General features: G+C 38.9%; 1 protein-coding gene across 16 annotated transcripts in view; it reads right to left on the bottom strand.

Annotated features, from left to right (window-relative positions):
- Window positions 1-14,409: 14,409 nt before the first annotated feature.
- GPBP1 (GC-rich promoter binding protein 1) overlaps window positions 14,410-19,986 on the bottom strand; it is a 65,502-nt gene continuing 59,925 nt past the window's right edge. For all 16 annotated transcript variants that reach the window (XM_086361809.1, XM_086361818.1, XM_086361808.1 and 13 more), the window contains 2 exons: window positions 17,051-17,153; window positions 14,410-15,379 (listed from right to left, as the gene is read on the bottom strand). In XM_086361809.1, coding sequence (XP_086217935.1) covers window positions 15,221-15,379; window positions 17,051-17,153 — 262 coding nt within the window. In that variant the 3' untranslated portion in view covers window positions 14,410-15,220. The remainder of the gene's footprint in view (window positions 15,380-17,050; window positions 17,154-19,986) is intronic.

The following is a 19,986-nucleotide window of genomic DNA, read 5'->3' as shown; positions in this document are numbered from 1 at the left end:
CATGATAAATGCTGGGCTGGATGAAGCACAAGCTGGAATCAAGATTGCCAGGAGAAATATCAATAACCTCAGATATGCAGATGACACCACCCTTATGGCAGAAAGTGAAGAGGAACTAAAGAGCCTCTTGACGAAAGAGGAGAGTGAAAAAGTTGGCTTAAAGCTCAACAAAGATCATGGCATCTGGTCCCATCACTTCACGGCAAATAGATGGGAAAACAGTGGAAACAGTGTCAGACTTTATCTTTTTGGGCTCCAAAATCACTGCAGATGGTGACTGCAGCCATGAAATTAAAAGATGCTTACTCCTTGGAAGGAAAACTTATGACCAACCTAGACAGCATATTAAAAAGCAGAGACATTACTTTGCCAACAAAGGTCTGTTGAGTCAAGGCTATGGTTTTCCAGTGGTCACATATGGATGTGAGAGTTGGACTATAAAGAAAGCAGAGTGCCGAAGAATTGATGCTTTTGAACTGTGGTGTTGGAGAAGATTCTTGAGAGTCCCTTGGACTGCAAGGAGATCCAGCCAGTCCATTCTCAAGAAAATCAGTCCTAAATATTCACTGGAAGGACCGATGTTGAAGCTGAAGCTCCAATACTTTGGCTACCTGATGTGAAGAGTTGACTCATTGGAAAAGACCCTGATGCTGAAGGGATTGGGGGCAGGAGGAGAAGGGGACGACAGAGGATGAGATAGTTGGATGGCATCACCGACTCAATGGACATGAGTTTGAGTAAACTCCGGGAGTTGGTGATGGACAGGGAGGCCTGGTGTGCTGCAGTCCATGGGGTTGCAAAGTCAGACACGACTCAGTGACTGAACTGAACTGACTTTGTACAAAGGAGAGAGAAGAAGTTTACTTATTGAAAGAGAAAAATCATTCATTAGAACCTCATTTTTCTGGGGTCATTATCTAACATGGTATTATTGATGGGCTGCCTTGGGGAACTTCTCTTGTGCAAATCAGACCCCTGTTCAACCTTTCTCCCAACGTGCCGGTTTTAGTTTGCCTCTTCTATTGCTAACATGCACCCCTCAACCTAGATGACTTTATGTACGCAAACCTGCATGAGACATTGGCAAGCTTTCCCTCCTACCTGTCCCTGAGATTTAAGAAAGCATACATATGAACCTTGACGTAAAAAGATTTAAAGCTCAAGCTTACACTGAACCCCGTAAGGTTTCCTGAACTCAGTATGGGCCAATTCCCATAATTCGCCTACAATTCCCTTCTGTCCTCTGTGTGCCTTATAAATTATTATTCGTTAAAACCAAGCTAAGACATCTTCTGGAAAGCCTCCCCTGAGACCTCTTACCCTACCCCTAACTCTACACACTGCACATATTTTGAAAACTCATTTACATTAATTTATCCTACAAAGCCGTGATCAATTTCAGCACAGGGGTTATCTTTATTCTTTGTACTTTCAGCACAGGGCCTGGCCTAGCAGGCCCTCCTTTTACTGACTTTTCTATTTGTTTTAACTTGGGAAGTTCCAGATATAAGGAGTATTTACTGCTAAATAAGTCACTGGTCAAATTTAAATGTAAGCTAACAAGAGTTTATATCTCCACATTTTTTCATTCTCCATTTTAGATCAAATCCCTCTTATCTAGGTTGGATGACAGAGTATTTAAACCTGGAGCCAGTTAAAGACCATTTAGTCCTGTCTCTTGTGAGTTATGGCTGGGTTCAGTCACTGCTGCAGGAACTTACTCCTTATTCTTTTCTATGGATTTAGACCCCATGCGGTATCTGTGCAGTGGCTTGACTGCACTGTTTTGCAGCTTTACTAGCTGAGGAAGCTGTTTCCTATCATGAATTTCTGGGTTCAGATTCAATACACTAGTCTTACCTTTTTCCCTGTTAGAGACCTGAGACCTTTCCCTCACTCCAACTTGAGGAATAATTTTGTACTGTCCTCTTTTCTGTGCCAAACTGCTATTCTGAACATGCACTAACGAGAGATTATCCAAGTTGTTATCTGGGCAGTCATCTAAGCAGCCACCATACTTCAAATGAAGGGACCCAAAATCTAATGGGAACCTGATGTGTTGTAATAGTAACTTCCAGTACCAAAGAGTTGCTTCTCTCATGTTTAACAGATAAACTATTCTTCACCATAAACTGCCGCTTCAGAGAAAAATTCTAATTTCTACCGAAGGCTTTGCCTAAAGGCTTTTCCTTTAAAATAAATGGTTCATATTACTGTTGACAAAATAAAAAATGAAAAAAAAGTTTCTTTTTATGTTTATAAACACATGAAGTCCAGAATGCTGGCAGAGTAACAGAAGTCAGGAAAGAAATTACTGCACTTTTAGAGGAGAAAAAAGTTTGTACTTCTAAAACTCTCCATGTGTTACTAAAGTTTTTCCATTTTCTCAGTAGTCTCTACTTATATGGTATTGATAAATCTGCATTTCTTTCGATGTGATTCAGGATGCAATGTATTTTATCCTGCGTAGATACATTACTACAATCATCTTTACAAAAACAGGAAAAATATTTTAAAGGTTTTTTTAACAAGACAAAAAATCATCCAGGTAATGGTGCAAAGATCAAATACCACAATCCAACTTTTACTCATTTCCAAAGTTCTGGTCCTTAAGACTGAAAAGTTGTTGAGCAGTCACCAGGTCATATCCGACTCTTTGTGACCCCAAGGACTGCAGCACGCCAGATGGATTCCTTGTTGTTCACTATCTCCTGGAGTTTGCTCAGACGTGTATCCATTGAGTCAGTGATGCCATCCAACCATCCCATCCTGTCGCCCCTTCTCCTCCTGCCCTCAATCTAGCCAACTACTGCCCCTAGATAGCTAGTTTTATTGGAACACAGGACACATCCATTCATTCAGGTATTTTCTGACTGCTTTCATGCTATAATGGCAAATTTGAGTAGTTGCAACAGACCATATGGGGCTTCCCTGGTGGCTCAGATGGTAAAGAATCCACTTACAATAAGATCCCCTAGAGAAGTGAATGGCTACCCACTCTGATATTCTTCCCTGGAGAATTCCATTGACAGAGGAGGCTGGCAGGCTACAGTCCACAGGATCACAGAGTCAGACATGACTGAGCGACTTAACACTTTTCAACAGATTATATGGCCTAAAATATTTACCATCTGCCGTTTTATAGAAAGTCTGCCAACACCCAACTTAAAAAAAAAAAGTCCCCCATAAGGAAATTATAGATATCTTGATGGGTGGCATGAAGCCTTTACATCTCTATTTGGGCATAAAGATGGGCCCTATATGCCTCACTTCTCACTACCCAGGTTTTATCTATTCCACCAAATGACTCTCTGCTCTACAACTCACTTCACCAAAAATAGCAGTGCCATTGTCAGGACATTTCAGCTCAATTTTGAGGAGAAAGTACTAACTCCAAATAAAATACTTTTTCACCTCACCAAATCAGCTTCTTGTAAAGCAACTACTACTATTTCAGTACCCAGACTAACTGAAGGAGGCGTTTTAAGTGTGCTTAGTCTGCCAGGATTCTTTGCAACCCTGTGGACTATAGCCCACCAGACTCCTCTGTCCATGGGACTCTCCAGGAAAGAATACTGGAGTGGGTTGCTATTTCCTTCTCCAGGGATCGTCCCAACCCAGGAATCAAACCTGGATCTTCTGCATTGCAGGTGGACTGACTCTTCACCATCTGAACCACCAGGGAAAACACCAGTTAATTGCTAGTCTGCAAATCCCTCCTATCTTTAAAAAAAACCACATTCAGTTCAGTTCAGTCACTCAGTCGTGTCCGACTCTTTGTGAGCCCATGAATCGCAGCACACCAGGCCTCCCTGTCCATCACCAACTCCTGGAGTTTACACAAACTCATGTCCATCGAGTCGGTGATGCCATCCAGCCATCGCATCCTTTGTTGTCCCCTTCTCCTCCTGCCCCCAATCCCTCCCAGCACCAGGGTCTTTTCCAATGAGTCAGTTCTTTGCATCAGGTGGCCAAAGTATTGGAGTTTCAGCCTCAGCATCAGTCCTTCCAATGAACACCCAGGACTGATCTCCTTTAAGATGGACTGGTTGGATCTCCTTGCAGTCCAAGGGACTCTCAAGAGTCTTCTCCAACACCACAGTTCAAAAGCATCAATTCTTTGGCACTCAGCTTTCTTTATAGTCCAACTCTCACATCCATACATGACTACTGGATAAACCATAGCCTTGACCAGACGGACCTTTGTTGGCAAAGTAATGTCTCTGCTTTTTAATATGCTATCTAGGTTGATGATAACTTTCCTTCCAAGGAGTAAGCATCTTTTAATTTCACTGCTGCAATCACCATCTGTAGTGATTTTGAGCCCAAAAAAATAGTCTGCCATTGTTTCCACTGTTTCCCCATCTATTTCCCATGAAGGGATGGGACCAGATGCCATGATCTTCGTTTTCTGAATGTTGAGCTTTAAGCCAACTTTTTCACTCTCCTCTTTCACTTTCATCAAGAGGCTTTTGAGTTCCTCTTCACTTTCTGCCATAAGGGTGGTGTCATCTGCATTATCTGAGGTTATTGATATTTCTCCTGGCAATCTTGGATTCCAGCTTGTGCTTCTTCCAGTCCAACGTTTCTCATGATGTACTCTGCATATAAGTTAAATAAGCAGGGTGATAATATATAGCCTTGACGTACTCCTTTTCCTATTTGGAACCAGTCTGTTGTTCCATGTCTAGTTCTAACTGTTGCTTCCTGACCTGCATATAGGTTTCTCAAGAGGCAGGTCAGGTGGTCTGGTATTCCCATCTCTATCAGAATTTTCCTGTAGAAGGCGATGGCACCCCACTCTAGTACTCTTGCCTGGAAAATCCCATGGACGGAGGAGCCTGGTAGGCTGCAGTCCATGGGCTCGTGAAGAGTCGGACATGACTGAGCGACTTCACTTTTACTTTTCACTTTCATGCATTGGAGAAGGAAATGGCAAGCCACTCCAGTGTTCTTGCCTGGAGAATCCCAGGGACGGGGGAGCCTGGTGGCCTGCCATCTATGGGGACGCACAGAGTCGGATACGACTGAAGCGAGTTAGCAGCAGCAGCAGCAAAATGAATTTCTTACTTTTGACTTATATTTAAAAAGAACTAAGATCTTTTTACTTATATTTCTTTTTACAATAAAAATGGATTAATTATGAAAAAAGAAAAAGAATTTTCCACAATTTACTATGATCCACACAGTCAAAGGCTTTGGCATAGTCAATAAAGCAGAAATAGATGTTTTTCTGGAACTCTCTTGCTTTTTCCATGGTCCAGCGGGTGTTGGCAATTTGATCTCTGGTTCCTCTGCCTTTTCTAAAACCAGCTTGAACATCTGGAAGTTCACAGTTCATGTATTGCTGAAGCCTGACTTGGAGAATTTTGAGCATTACAAAACCATGTTAAAGCTGCATTAAAGTTGTAACAACAAAAGTAAATCCCTTACTGAAAAAATACTCTAATATCTAAAATGTCATTACAAGGGAACCTTACTACACTGTTGGTGGGAATGTCAATTGGTACAGCCACTATGGAGAACAGTATGGAGGTCCCTTAAGAAACTAAAAACAAGAGCTACCATATGATCCAGCAATTCCACTCGTGGGCATATATTTGGAGAATACCATAACTCGAAAAGATACATGTACCCCAATGTTCACTACAGCGCTATTTACAATAGCCAGGAAGCAAACTAAATGTCCACTGGCAAAAGAATGGATTAAAAAAATATGGTAAATACATATACATAGGTCTTCCCTGTAGCCCAGACAATAAAGAATCTGCCTGTAGGAGAACCAGATTCAGGAAGATACTCTAAGAGACTGGAACCAGAGTGCGTGTGCGTGTCTGTGTGTGTATCTGTATGTCTGTGTGTGTCCACTCCACTGTGTGTGTGTTGCTGCTTAGTTGCTATGTCATGTCCAACTCTTTGCATCCCCATGGACTGCAGCACACCAGGCTTCCCTATCCTTCATGAACTCCCATAGTTTGCTCTGATTCATGTTCGTTGTGTCAACAATGCCATCTAATTATCTCATCCTGTTGGCCCTTCTCTTCCTGCCCTCAATCTAGATAGTTATCTATATATTTAGATCTATATCTAAATATATAGATATCTATCTAGATATATACATACACATACAATGGAATATTAGTCATGAAAAAGAGAATGAAATCATGGCATTTGCAGTGACATGGATGGGCCTAGAGATTGTCATACTGAGTGCAAAGAAAAGAAATATACTGCTTATATGTGGAATCTAATAAAATGGTACAAATGAGCCTATTTACAAACCAGAAAGTCACAGATGTAGAAAACAAATTTATGGTTACCAAGGGGGAAGGCAGGAGAGTTGGGAAGGATAAATTGGAAGGTTGGGTTGATATATACACAACACTATAATAAAATACATAATTAGTACCTATTGTGTAGCACAGGGTACTCTACTCAAGGCTCTGTAATGATGTATATGGGAATAGAATCTAAAAAAAAGTGGATATATGTGTAACTGATTCACTTTGCTATTCAGCAGAAACACATTGTAAATCAACTATGCTCCAATAAAAAATTTTTAAATATTACAGAATCATAAACTTCTTAAAAGTTGATACCTATAATCTTAATTTTCTTGTGACCCAGACCTAGTAAGCTTGTCCCATGATCTAGTGTCCATTTAAGGGTAAACAGCTTTTAAAAAGTCATATTCCTCTCATCAAAATTCTCCACATTATCTCTGATCATCTTTAGCATCCTAGTAAAAGGATAAAACCTTGAGAGAAATAAACTCCAGCTTAAAATTATTTCTACAAAAAATGTCACTATTAAATGCAATTCTATTTTTAAAAATTTGAAAGTACTGAAGCCCACCTTTGTAATTAGTTGACAAGAATATGATTTACCACTAAAGTTTAATGACTGCATTTCAGAAAACTGGTAAACTTCTCCTTAGAGTAAAAAAAAAATATATCAAGTTTAGTTCATAACTGAGTATAATGTCAAATAAATGAAGTAGAAAGGAAGTCAGTTTAGTAAGAACTCAACCAGTTGTTTTACACCACATATAACCATTTAGAATAGTTTCTGTTTAATCTAACATGTAACTTTAAAAAATATGTACTACATGCTTCAAAATCACTGCAGATGGTGACTGCAGCCATGAAATTAAAAGATGCTTGCTCCTTGGAAGCAAAGCTATGATCAACCTAGACAGCATATTAAAAAGCAGAGACATTACTTTGCCAACAAAAGTCTGTCTAGTCAAAGCTATGGTTTTTCCAGTAGTTATGTATGGATTTGAGAGTTGGACTATAAAGAAAGCTGAGCACTGAAGAACTGATGCTTTTGAACTGTGGTGTTGGAGAAGACTCTTGAGAGTCCCTTGGATTGCAAGGAGATCCAACCAGTCCATCCTAAAGGAAATCAGCCCTGAATATTCATTGGAAGGATTGATGCTGAACTTGAAACTCCCAATCCTTTGGCTACCTGATGTGAAGAACTTACTCATTTGAAAAGATCCTGATGTTGGGAAATATTGAAGGTTACCTGATGTGAAGAACTTACTCATTTGAAAAGACCCTGATGCTGGGAAATATTGAAGGTAGGAGAAGGGGACGACAGAGGATGAGATGGTTGGATGGCATCACCGACTCGATGGACAAGAGTTTGAGCAAGTTCTGGGGGTTTGGTGATGGACAGGGAAGCCCTGCAGGCCGCAGCCCACAGGGTTGCAGAGTTGGACACGACTGAGCGACTGAACTACATGCTACTGGGATCCTGTTGAATTACGTGGTATTAACAGTAGTGATTAACAGCTAAAATTCATGAACACCTACTGTGTACCCAGGATTTACACTAGGTGTTAGTGATTCTCTTCATCCTTACGGTAATTCTACAGAAGAGATATTAACATCTCAAGAAGTTAACTATCTGGATTAAGATCAAAGCTCACATAAAGGGTAAAGCCAGGTTTCAAATCCAAGTGTGACTACTCTACCATACTGCATGTCAATACATTAGAATCTTTTTTAAGTTCTCTAGTAACACTAATGTGTAGACAAATTTGAGAACTACTATTACAGGGGGTCTTATGTATACCCAAGGGTTGGGTATACACTGCTGCCATTAAACATGCTACAGTAATGCCCTTCTAACATGATTTAACATTATGAATTTCAGTTTCAGATTAGGTTTCTACAAAACAAAGATTATAAATGGATAGGTAGAGTGAAATCTACAGGATAAATTAAATGTCAGCAAGTGATGAACTGCACAAGTAGTGATTAACTGCACTTTATATCTCATAAGGACAGAATTTCAATTAGAAAACCTTTTAAAGTAGATAAGTGAGTTATACATATTCTCAAGCCCTTAAGTAGTAACACTTTGGGTCCATGTGTCAGCAAATAAAACTACCTACTAAAATAATCAAAAGTTCTCTTGGGAGACCCATCATTTTTCTAAATTCTAGCATTCAGCCCTAAGGCAAATTTACATTAAGTAGCAAAATAGAATAATGGAAACTTCTTTACAGCCCTCGGAGATTTTAATGGATTTTGCTATTGCTTGAAATGTCCTGCTCACTCACTCCTGAAGAGCCAAGTAATGATTACAACCTCCAGAAATGTAACTGTTTTCAAAAGAAAAAATCATAATACCCACCTCTCACAATTAGTGATATTCTTATTTAAAAACCTAGCAATATATCCCTAGGCCTTCCCAGGTGGCGCTAGTGGTAAAGAACCCGCCTGCCAATGCAGGAGACATAACAGACGTGGGTTCAATCTGGTCAGGAAGATCCCCTGGAGGAAGGCATGGTAACCAGTATTCTTGCCGGGAGAATCGCATGGGCAGGTGGTACAAGTGGTCATAACCTGCCTGCCAATGCAGGAGACAGAGAGAGACGCAGGTTCAATCCAATCGGGAAGATCCCCTAGAGGAGGGCATGGCAACCCACTCCAGTATTCTTGCCTGGAGAATCCCATGGACAAAGGAGCCTGACAGGCTACAGTCCATAGGGCTGCAAAGAGTTGGACATGACTGAGGCAACTTAGCAGCAGAAGCAATATATTCCTAAATTTATATGGCAAAATAAAAACCTCACTTTAATGAAAAATTTCACAAGTACCTTTTCTAATCCAGGTAGCTGAATTCTAATAAAACACATTTAATAAAACATCTTTTACAAAGTTTTAGAGTAAGGGATTATGAATCATTTAGGCAGAATCTGAAGGTCAAGGTTAGTTATGTTTTGGGAGTCAGTAATATACACTTCCTACGTATAATCATAAAGGATAAATCAAATTCCTTATGATTATACAGTGGAAGTCAGAAATAGATTTAAGGGACTAGACCTGATAGAGTGCCTGAAGAACTATGGACAGAGGTTCATGACATTGTACAGGAGACAGGATCATCATCCTCAAAAAAAAGAAATGCAAAAAACCAAAATGGCTGTCTGAGGAGGCCTTACAAATAGCTGTGAAAAGGTAAGCAAAAAGCTAAGGAGGAAAAGAAAGATATACCCATTTGAATGCAGAGTTCTACATAGCAAGGACAGATAAGAAAGCCTTCCTCAAAATCAATGCAAAGAAATAGAGGAAAACAACAGACTAGCAAAGACTAGAGATATCAAACTACTGCACAATTGCACTCATCTCACACACTAGTAAAGTAATGCTCAAAATTCTACAAGCCAGGCTTCAGCAATATGTGAACCGTGAACTTCCTGATGTTCAAGCTGGTTTTAGAAAAGGCACAGCAACCAGAGATCAAACTGCCAACATCTGCTGGATCATGGAAAAAGCAAGAGAGTTCCAGAAAAGCCTCTATTTCTGCTTTCTTGACTATGCCAAAGCCTTTGACTGTGTGGATCACAATCAACTGTGGAAAATTCTGAGAGATGGGAATACCAGACCACCTGATCTGCCTCTTGAGAAATTTGTACGCAGGTCAGGAAGCAACAGTTAGAACTGGACATGGAACAACAGACTGGTTCCAAGGCTGTATATTGTCACCCTGCTTATTTAACTTATATGCAGAATACATCATGAGAAACGCTAGACTGGAAGAAGCACAAGCTGGAATCAAGATTGCCGGGAGAAATATCAATAACTTCAGATATGCAGATGATACCACCCTTATGGCAGAAAGTGAAGAGGAACTCAAAAGCCTCTTGATGAAAGTGAAAGAGGAGAGTGAAAAAGTTGGCTTAAAGCTCAACATTCAGAAAACAAAGATCATGGCATCCAGTCCCATCACTTCATGGGAAATAGATGGGGAAACAGTGGAAACAGTGTCAGACTTTATTTTCTTGGGCTCCAAAATCACTGCAGATGGTGACCGCAGCCATGAAATTAAAAGACGCTTACTCCTTGGAAGGAAAATTATGACCAACCTAGATAGCATATTAAAAAGCAGAGACATTACTTTGCCAACAAAGGTTCGTCTAGTCAAGGCTATGGTTTTTCCTGTGGTCATGTATGGATATGAGAGTTGGGACTGTGAAGAAGGCTGAGCGCCGAAGAATTGATGCTTTTGAACTGTGGTGTTGGAGAAGATTCTTGAGAGTCCCTTGGACTGCAAGGAGGTCCAACCAGTCCATTCTGAAGGAGATCAACCCTGGGATTTCTTTGGAAGGAATGCTAAAGCTGAAGCTCCAATACTTTAGCCACCTCATGCAAAGTTGACTCATTGGAAAAGACTCTGATGCTGGGAGGGATTGGGGGCACAAGAAGGGGACAACAGAGGATGAGATGGCTGGATGGCATCACTGACTCGATGGACCCGAGTCTGGGTGACTCCAGGAGTTGGTGATGGACAGGGAGGCCTGGCATGCTGCGATTCATGGGGTCGCAGAGTCGGACATGACTGAGCGACTGAACTGAACTGAGAGATCTCTTCAAGAAAACTAAAGATACCAAGGGAACATTTCATGCAAAGATGGGCTCAATAAAGGACAGAAATGGTATGGACCTAACAGAAGCATTAGATATTAAGAAGTGTCAAGAATACACAGAACTATACAAAAAAGATCTTCATGACCCAGATAATGGCAATGGTGTGATCACTCATCTACAGCCAGACATCCTGGAATGTGAAGGCAAGTGGGCCTTAGGAAGTATCACTTCAAACAAAGCTAGTGGAGGTGATGGAATTCCAGTTGAGCTATTTCAAATCCTGAAAGATGATGCTGTGAAGGTGCTGCACTCAATCACCCAGCAATCTGGAAAACTCAGCAGTGGCCACAGGACTGGAAAAAGTCAGTTTTCATTCCAATCCCAAAGAAAGGCAATGCCAAAGAATGCTCAAACTACCACACAATTGCACTCACCTCACACGCTAATGAAGTAATGCTCAAAATTCTCCAAGCCTGGCTTCGGCAATATGTGAACCATGAATTTCCAGATGTTCAAGCTGATTTTAGAAAAGGCAGAGGAACCAGGATTCAAATTGCCAACATCCACTGGATCATCAAAAAAGCAAGAGAGTTCCAGAAAAATGTCCACTTCTGCTTTATTGTCTATGCCAAAGCCTTTGACTGTGTGGATCACAGTTAACTGTGGAAAATTCTTCGAGAGAGAGGAATACCAGACCACCTGACCTGCCTCTTGAGAAACCTGTATGCAGGTCAGGAAGCAACTGTGAGAAATGGACATGGAACAACACACTGGTTCCAAATAGGAAAAGAGTACGTCAAGGCTGTATATTGTCACCCTGCCTATTTAACTCATATGCAGAGTACATCATTAGTACAGAAACACTGGGCTGGACGAAGCACAAGCTGGAATCAAGATTGCCAGGAGAAATATCAATAACCTCAGATACGCAGATGACACCACCCTCATGCCAGAAAGTGAAGAACTCAAGAGTCTCTTGATGAAAGTGAAAGAGGAGAGTGAAAAAATTGGCTTAAAGCTCAACATTCAGAAAACTAAGATCATGGCATCTGGTCCCATCAGTTCATGGCAAATAGATGGGGAAACAGTGGCAAGTGTCAGACTTTATTTTTCTGGGCTCCAAAATCACTGCAGATGGTGACTGCAGCCATGAAATTAAGACGCTTATCCCTTGGAAGGAAAAGTTATGACCAACCTAGATAGCATATTAAAAAGCAGAGACATTACTTTGTCAACAAAGGTCCGTCTAGTCAAGGCTATGGTTTTTCCAGTAGTCACGTATGGATGTGAGAGTTGGGACTGTGAAGAAAGCTAAGCGCAAAAGAAGTGATGCTTCTGAACTGTGGTGTTGTAGAAGACTCTTGAGAGTCCCTTGGACTGCAAGAAGAGCCAACCAGTCCACCCTAAAGGAAATCAGGCCCGGGTGTTCATTAGAAGTGATGTTGAAGCTGAAACTCCAATATTTTGGCCACCTGATGTGAAGAGCTGACTCATTTGTAAAGACCCTGACGTTGGGAAAGACTGAAGGCAGGAGAAGGGGACGACAGAGGATGAGACGGTTGGATGGCATCACTGACTCAATGGACATGGGTTTCGGTGGGCTCCGGGAGTTGGTGATGGACAGGGAGGCCTGGCGTTACGGTTCATGGGGTCGCAAAGAGTCGGACACGACTGAGTGACATTAGGACATTTAGGACATTAGTATTTAAACTTATCCTTAAGTAATTTTAAAATGCTTATGTAATCTTATTCTAACAAGAGTACAAACACTAGCCAAGAAATTTGAAATGTTTATAGATACCAAGCCCTTCAACATACTGTATTTTAATAAGGTATACCTGATGCTTTCAAATCTGATTTTTTTTAGCTCAACATTTCTATATTCATTTCAACTTTAATAAAAATATATTTATGGAAATAAGTTACCCTAATCCTGAATATAAGACAAGATACAGTTTTGGAAATGCTATTTAAAATCCATTAGTGTAAGAATTTTGCTCATTAAAAAAAGGCTGGGAAGAGGGGGTAGTAGTAGTAGTAAAAGGGGAAGATTACAATGGAGGAAACATAAAACTTCTCAGCGTGACATACATATTCAGTACCCTGACTCCAGCAATGGTTTCCACAAGGCAAAGATAAACTATATGCTTTAAATATGTAGTTTATGCCAATTTATACCACAATAAAGTGGTTGTAAAAAAGAACTTACCACAGAGAAACAGTTTGAAGCAATTAAAAGCAGTAACTTTTCCCCCCAGGCCTCCATGTCCTGGGTTTGACAATTTCACACTAGATGTACAATTTAACTAGTTTCCATAATACTCACGGGTTCCCTTTCAAACAATATAGTCCAAACTCTACCAGCTGCCCATATTTCAAAATCAAGTTTAAATCATGCTATGCTTTAAACATTCTATCAAAATAAAATACATCCATATGGCTCCATCTACTCCATAGCCAAACTGGTTAATGCTATCATTAAATACACAGAATAACCATACCATTGTATCTTACCACAATGGAAACATTCAATATCACAATATGTGAATGCACAATAAACAGTAACTGCTGAAAAATGAGACTTAAGGCAAAATTATCGGAAAGCAGAAAACGACAAAAAATTGAAAATTATAGAATCTTTTCAAAAAGCTATTTAGAAAACAATAAATTAATTTCAAACATAAACCACATTTTTCAGATCCCTTCGAGCTTGTGTTAGCAAATACAACTTGCATCTGATAAATTTTATTAAGCCATAAACCAAACAGTGCAATCTAAGGGTTCCAAAAACATTCGATACTGACAAAGCTTTGTTTCAGTTTCACTGTGGCTAATGCTACCATTCACTTTAAGTGATTAGACTGATTTATGGCATATTATATAATAAAAGCCTATTATAAAAGATAAATTTTAAGATATATTTAATACTAATATCCACTTTAATCCATCCTCAGAAGTTTTGTGGGGGTGAAACTTGTGTTTTGTTTCAATTTCCCCATCACCAGCAGTCTCAACGTGAACCAAAAAATCTGGCTTCTGGTGAAAGCTGGGGATCCTGCAAAGGATTTCTAAAATGGAAAACAGCAAAAACACTGCAGCTTTCTGAGAAGACATCTTGAGGATGTTAAACATTTTTGCTTTCAGATTATGCTCTTTACAATCAGAATATATTTAAACATGGAAACGGGGTGGAAGAAGCTAAAAGCAAATGTGGGTAAACAAAATTAGAACAGTCAAAAATACTAAAAAAAGGAGAACAAAATTACTCTTACAGTGAGCAGTAAAGAGAAAATTCTATAATTAATGTGCAAATGAAAAATAAAGTGTCTTTTTTTTTTTTTACCATTCATTTAATAAACTTGTTAAGCAGTTGATAATAAAAGGGCTATTTTAAGTAGTTTTCTTTTTCTAAACTCAAAAGTAATCACCATAAAGAAATAAATAAAGTATAACTTTGTTTTAAAAAGTGAATAAACCACAATGTGTTTAGAGACCAATATCTTGAACACTACAGAGAACGACAATATTCTGAAAATCCAGTTTATTTTCCATGTGGACAGATCCAGTCAGTGTGATCAGTTTTCTGCATGTGTAATAATTTATCAAAATAAGTTTTCCCACAGACTCTTTTCCATCAACTCTGAAAATCCTGGTCTTACAACATACCCAAATAAAGCTCTTGAAAATCACCTCCTTAAATTTGGAAGAAAGTGTGGCAAGTCTTTCCTGTTATATTTACTGAACTACAAATGGCTAAAGAGCAATTTATGTTTTAAAACGTGACTAGCACAACAGTTGAGTTCAGGAAATTAACGTTTTAGTGCACTTTGCTCCAGTTTTAGCCAACATGCTACATTGTCCTTTTTTGACGAGGGGGAAGGCTGGGGACAGCGCCACACAAAGTGGACTTGAGGATTTCCATTGTACGAAAAGATATGACTCTGCAAGCAGAACAGTGTAAGCTGCCTTTTTTCTTAAGACCTGGACATTTTAAGACAGAAGCTTTGCAAAACATTACACAATTTTTTTATTATTAAATGAGAAACTCTCATTTGTTACATCGTCACATTGCTAGTCAGAGAAATGCTGCAGTGATGAAGAAAGTCAATGTTGGATCAACCAAAGTCCTCATTTCTACAACATTCATTTACAAAGAAATAATGTTCAACACAGCCCAACACAACATTCTTGGTTTTCTTCATATTGAAGTCCCCCAAAAAATCATCTTCTAATGGGGTATTTTACTACATAAATTATAGTTCTTCATTTTTACAATTCACCCCAAACTGTATGAGAGATGTATCACACTAAAATTTCTAAAGCTGTTAGGAAATCCTTCACACATCGTCGTCATCTGATGTGTCACTGCTACTTGTCTCTGTGTCGTCATTCTCAATAGTGGGTTTGAAAGTGCTGTTTTTCCAGGGTCCAAACTTGAAGTCACAGATCAGGCCATTTTTCAAAATACCATTTTTCCTCAGACCATTCTTCTGTAACTAAAATATCAACAAAAATAAACTGAATAAATAAATTATCCTCCAAGAGTTACTACAAACTAAGAATCCTCTAGTAATTAAACATAATCAAGAACACAGTAAAGGTAAATAGAACTCCACAGATTATGGTATCATTTCTGAAAAACTAGCTATATAGGTAATTATAGATCAAACCAATATAACAAAATATTTCCTAGGAATAAATCACTACTCTTGGGAGAGCTGCATTTACAGCATACCAAACCATTTATATATATACACATATATATTCTAATGTTTTGGGGTGTGTGTGTGTGTGTGTGTGTGTGTAGAGAGAGAGAGAGAGAGAGAGAGAGAAAGAGACACTACTTATCAACCTATAGCCATGTAGATAGATATCTATACACCCATATTCACACAGCATTATTTACAACAGCCAAAAGGTGGAAGCACATCAAGTGTCCATCAACGGACGATGGATAAACAAAATGTGGTACATACACATATAATGGATTATTGTGTCTCGGAAAAAAGATATTCTGATTGACCCATGCTACAACATGGATGAACCCTGAAGATATTCTGCTAAGTAAAATAAGCCAGTCACAAAAGGACAAATACTGCATGATTTCACTTACATAAGGGGCTAAGGCAGTCAAATTCATAGAGACAGAAAGCAGAGTGGTTGTTTCCAAGGGTTGGGAGCAACAAGGAATGGAGTTATGGTTTAATAGGTACAGACGTTCAATTTTACAAAATGAAAAGAGCTCTGGAGGTGAGTGGTGGTAATATCTGCATAACAATGTGAATGTAGCTAAATGCCACAGAACTGTATGCTTAAAAATGATCTAAATGGTAAAATTTATGCTATTTGCATTTTGGCACAAATTTTTTTTAGGATGATGAATCTACTAATATAACTAATTTCCTCAAAAATTTCATTCAAAGCATGTGAAAAGTGTTTGGAAGATTATTAACATTAATAATACTTGAAAATCACTTCTGTATGACCAGAACTATTTTCAAAAAGTATAACGGATTTGAAAAAAAATTTGAAAAACTCCCTCAGATTTCCCTCAACTCTACCATACATCTAAGAAACACTCCCTGGTGGCTCAGTGGTACAGAATTCACCTGGCAACACAGCAGATCAGGTTTGATCCCTGGGTTGGGAAGATGACCTGGAGAAGGAAATGGGAACCCACTCCTATATTATTGCCTGGGAAATTCCATGGACAGAGGAGCCAGAACGGCTATAGTTCACTGGGTCAAGAGTCGGACACGACTTAGCAACTAAACAACATAGTTGCAAAAAAGCAACTATGCAGACATTAAAATATATATAAGATGTTATAGGATATCAAAATTCCTGTGCCAAGAAAAGGATAAAAGTGAAAGTACATTTGAGAAAGCTACTGTTGTGTTCTACTTATCACCAAGTCATTTTTTAAATGCCTGGAAAATGATAAATCAGACACATTCTTTACACTAATTTCTAAGTACTGTGGATCCATGGATTTAAAGAAATTAGCCTTGAAGACCTATTTAAAACAAAGGCAAATCTGCCCTATAATGTGATGCTCAACAAATCCCTAAATAAAACTATCTTACCCCTTAAAAATGCTTAGTTATATGTTGTTCTGATTAAGGAAGGGCTATTTTTAAAGTGAGCTTACATGATTCAGTTCTTACCTGTTCACTAATAACCTGGAATTCTCTCATTTCATCCTCAGTTAAGGGTGCACATGTTTCATCATTTTCACTGTCTTCTTGCCAACCCATCTCCTTTAACAATCTGGAAAGGGGAAATGAATACATTTAATTTAGAATTTCACCCAAATTAAGTCCATATTTTATATTATGTGCAAGAAAATATGATCCATTATACAAAGTCCACACAAAAGATGTTATGTGCAAGAAAATATGATCCATTATATGCAAGAAAATATGATCCATTTTTTATATTTTATATTTTGTGCAAGAAAATATGATCCATTATACGAAGTCCACACAAAAGATGTTAGGGTTTATGCTTTAAATATCTTTCTGAAAATGAATAGGTAAGATTATGCCCAATAAACTGTTTTAAATAATAAGATCAGAATGAAATGCCTAATTACTTTATCTTTGGTGTAAGAGGTTCTCTAAGGCTGGAAACCTGCAAAAGGTTCTTTAGGATAAAAACTGAAGAAAATTTGCTAAATTCTTACACTAAAAGTAGAAGCAATACACCTCCCCATTTTCTTTAGGGCCACTACAGTTCGTCATGTTCTTAGCTATTCATTAGGTTTTCTACTTTTTTTTTTTTTTTTAATAATTACATCCCTTAAGCACTTGTTACTCCTTTTTATACCTAACTCATTTTTCAAACTGAACCTGTCACAAACTGACTACTCTGTAGATCTTTACACACTGTCAAACAATCTCATAAAAAATCAGTGCTCAGAGACTTGAAATATACCCACAATTTCACCTAAAGCCTTTGACTATGTGGAGCATCACAAACTGTAGAAAACTCTTAAAAGAGATGGGAATACCAGACCATCTTACCTGTTTCTTGAGAAACCTGTATCCAGGTCAAGAAGCAACAGTTACAACCTTTTTATGGAACAACTGACTGGTTCAGGATTAAGAAAGGAGTACAATAAGGCTGTTTATCGCCATCCTGTTTATTTAACTTATACACAGAGAACATCATGCGAAATGGCGGGCTGGACGAGTTACAAGCTAGAATCAAGACTGCCAGGAGACATAGCAACAACCTCAGATATGCGAATGATAATGGCAGAAAGTGAACAAGAACTAAAGAACCTCTTGATGAGGGTAAAGGAGAGTGAAAAAGCAGGCTTAAAACTCAGTATTACAAGAATTAAGATCGTGGCATCTGGTCCCATCACTTCATGGTAAATAGAAGGGGGAAAAGGTGGAAGCAATAACAGATTTCCTCTTCTTGGGCTATAAGATCACTGTGGACGGTGACTGCAGCCATAAAATTAAAAGACAATTGCTTCTTGGCAGGAAAGCTATGACAAACCTAGATAGTACAGTAGAAAGCAAAGACATCACTTTGCTGATAAGGTCCATATAGTCAAGATTAGGGTCCTTCCGGTAGTCATGCATGGATTCGAGAGCTGGATGATAAAGGCAGAGTGGTAAAGAATCAATGCCTTCAAATTGTGGTGCTAGATAATGCTCTTGAGAGTCCCTTGGAGAGCAAGGAGATCAAGCCAGTCAATCTTAAAGGAAATCAACCCTGAATACTCATTGGAAGGACTACTGCTAAAGCTCTAATACTTTGGCTACCTGATGCGAACAGCCAACTCATTAGAAAAGACCCTGCCTGATGCTGGGAAAGAGTGAAAGCAGGAGAAGGGGGCACCAGACGATGAGATGGCTGGATGGCATCACTGACTCAATGGACATGAGTTTGAGCAAACTCCAGGAGACAGTGAAGGACAAGGAGTGCTGCAGTCCATGGGGTTGTGAACTCGGACATGACTTGGCAACTGAACACCACCACACTATACCCACATTTTATAGATCAAGAACCATGATCATGTAAGTAAAAAATTTTGCCTACTTGATAGCAAAGAAGCAGAATTCTGGTTTTCTGCCTCCCAAGTTAATATACACTACACCAAACTCTGTGGCCTCTGGACTAAACCCACACTTAGGAACAGATCATAACAGTGATCTGCACTGTCCCTTTTCATTAGCATTTCTTCTCATTCTCTTTCAAACTATTATCAAATCACTCTAATACCACTTTCACAATGACCATCCTCTGCCAAATATTTTCAACAGCTCCCCAATTCCTAAAAGAGCAAACTCCGTAACACACAATGACCACAAATTCAAATTCCTTAGAGAAAGCACAGCACTAGAAGTGGAAGACCTGGGTCACAAATCCTACTCTATCAAAAACTAGGTATAAGACAGAGCTCCTTCTTCATCTAAAGCATTCAGAGTTTGACTAGATCTCTAAGACCCTGTCTTTGCAATGTATCTCTAACTCAATTTAGGACTCCACACTCTTGTCAAGTTATGCTATACATCACCCCTAAAACAAACCATGCATGTATTCTATTCTAAACATCCTTTCATACCCCCATTTAAAAATGACTACCCAGTACCCTTGCCTGTATTGTCTCAGCCTTTAAGATTTAATTTAGGTCCCAATTAAAACTTTCTAACTGGTACTCAAGCCATAATGCTATCTAACCCCAAATCCCTTTGAATTTTTCTGGCACTCATTTCTATTAAATCATTTGGTACTTAGACAAGGTAACAATTACCTCTCTGATGTTGAAACTATCCTCAATATTTTGATGATATACTGAAATTTGTTAATAACTAGTAATATATATGCCAAATTATTTCATTTTAAATTTTAATTTACGCATTTGAACAAAAAAAGTCATCCATGAGAACTGTATCACTGATACCTAACTTTTTAAATCAAGCAACATGAGTACTTAAATATGTATGTAACTTAAGAAAGTTTACAGGGAGGTTCCTAGTGGTCTAGTGGTTAGGATTAACGCTTTCACTATTGTGGGCTGGGTTCAATCCCAGGTCCGGAAACATATCCCACAGCCCTCCCCCTCGCTCCCCGCCAAGAGATTTAC

This window comes from Bos grunniens, chromosome 20 (assembly GCF_055505025.1).
Source record: "Bos grunniens cultivar Pamir isolate PY7600 chromosome 20, Bosgru_T2T1.0, whole genome shotgun sequence".
Lineage (NCBI taxonomy): Eukaryota > Metazoa > Chordata > Mammalia > Artiodactyla > Bovidae > Bos > Bos grunniens.
Note: the sequence above shows the minus strand (reverse complement) of the source record. Positions and strands in the feature narration are given on the sequence as shown.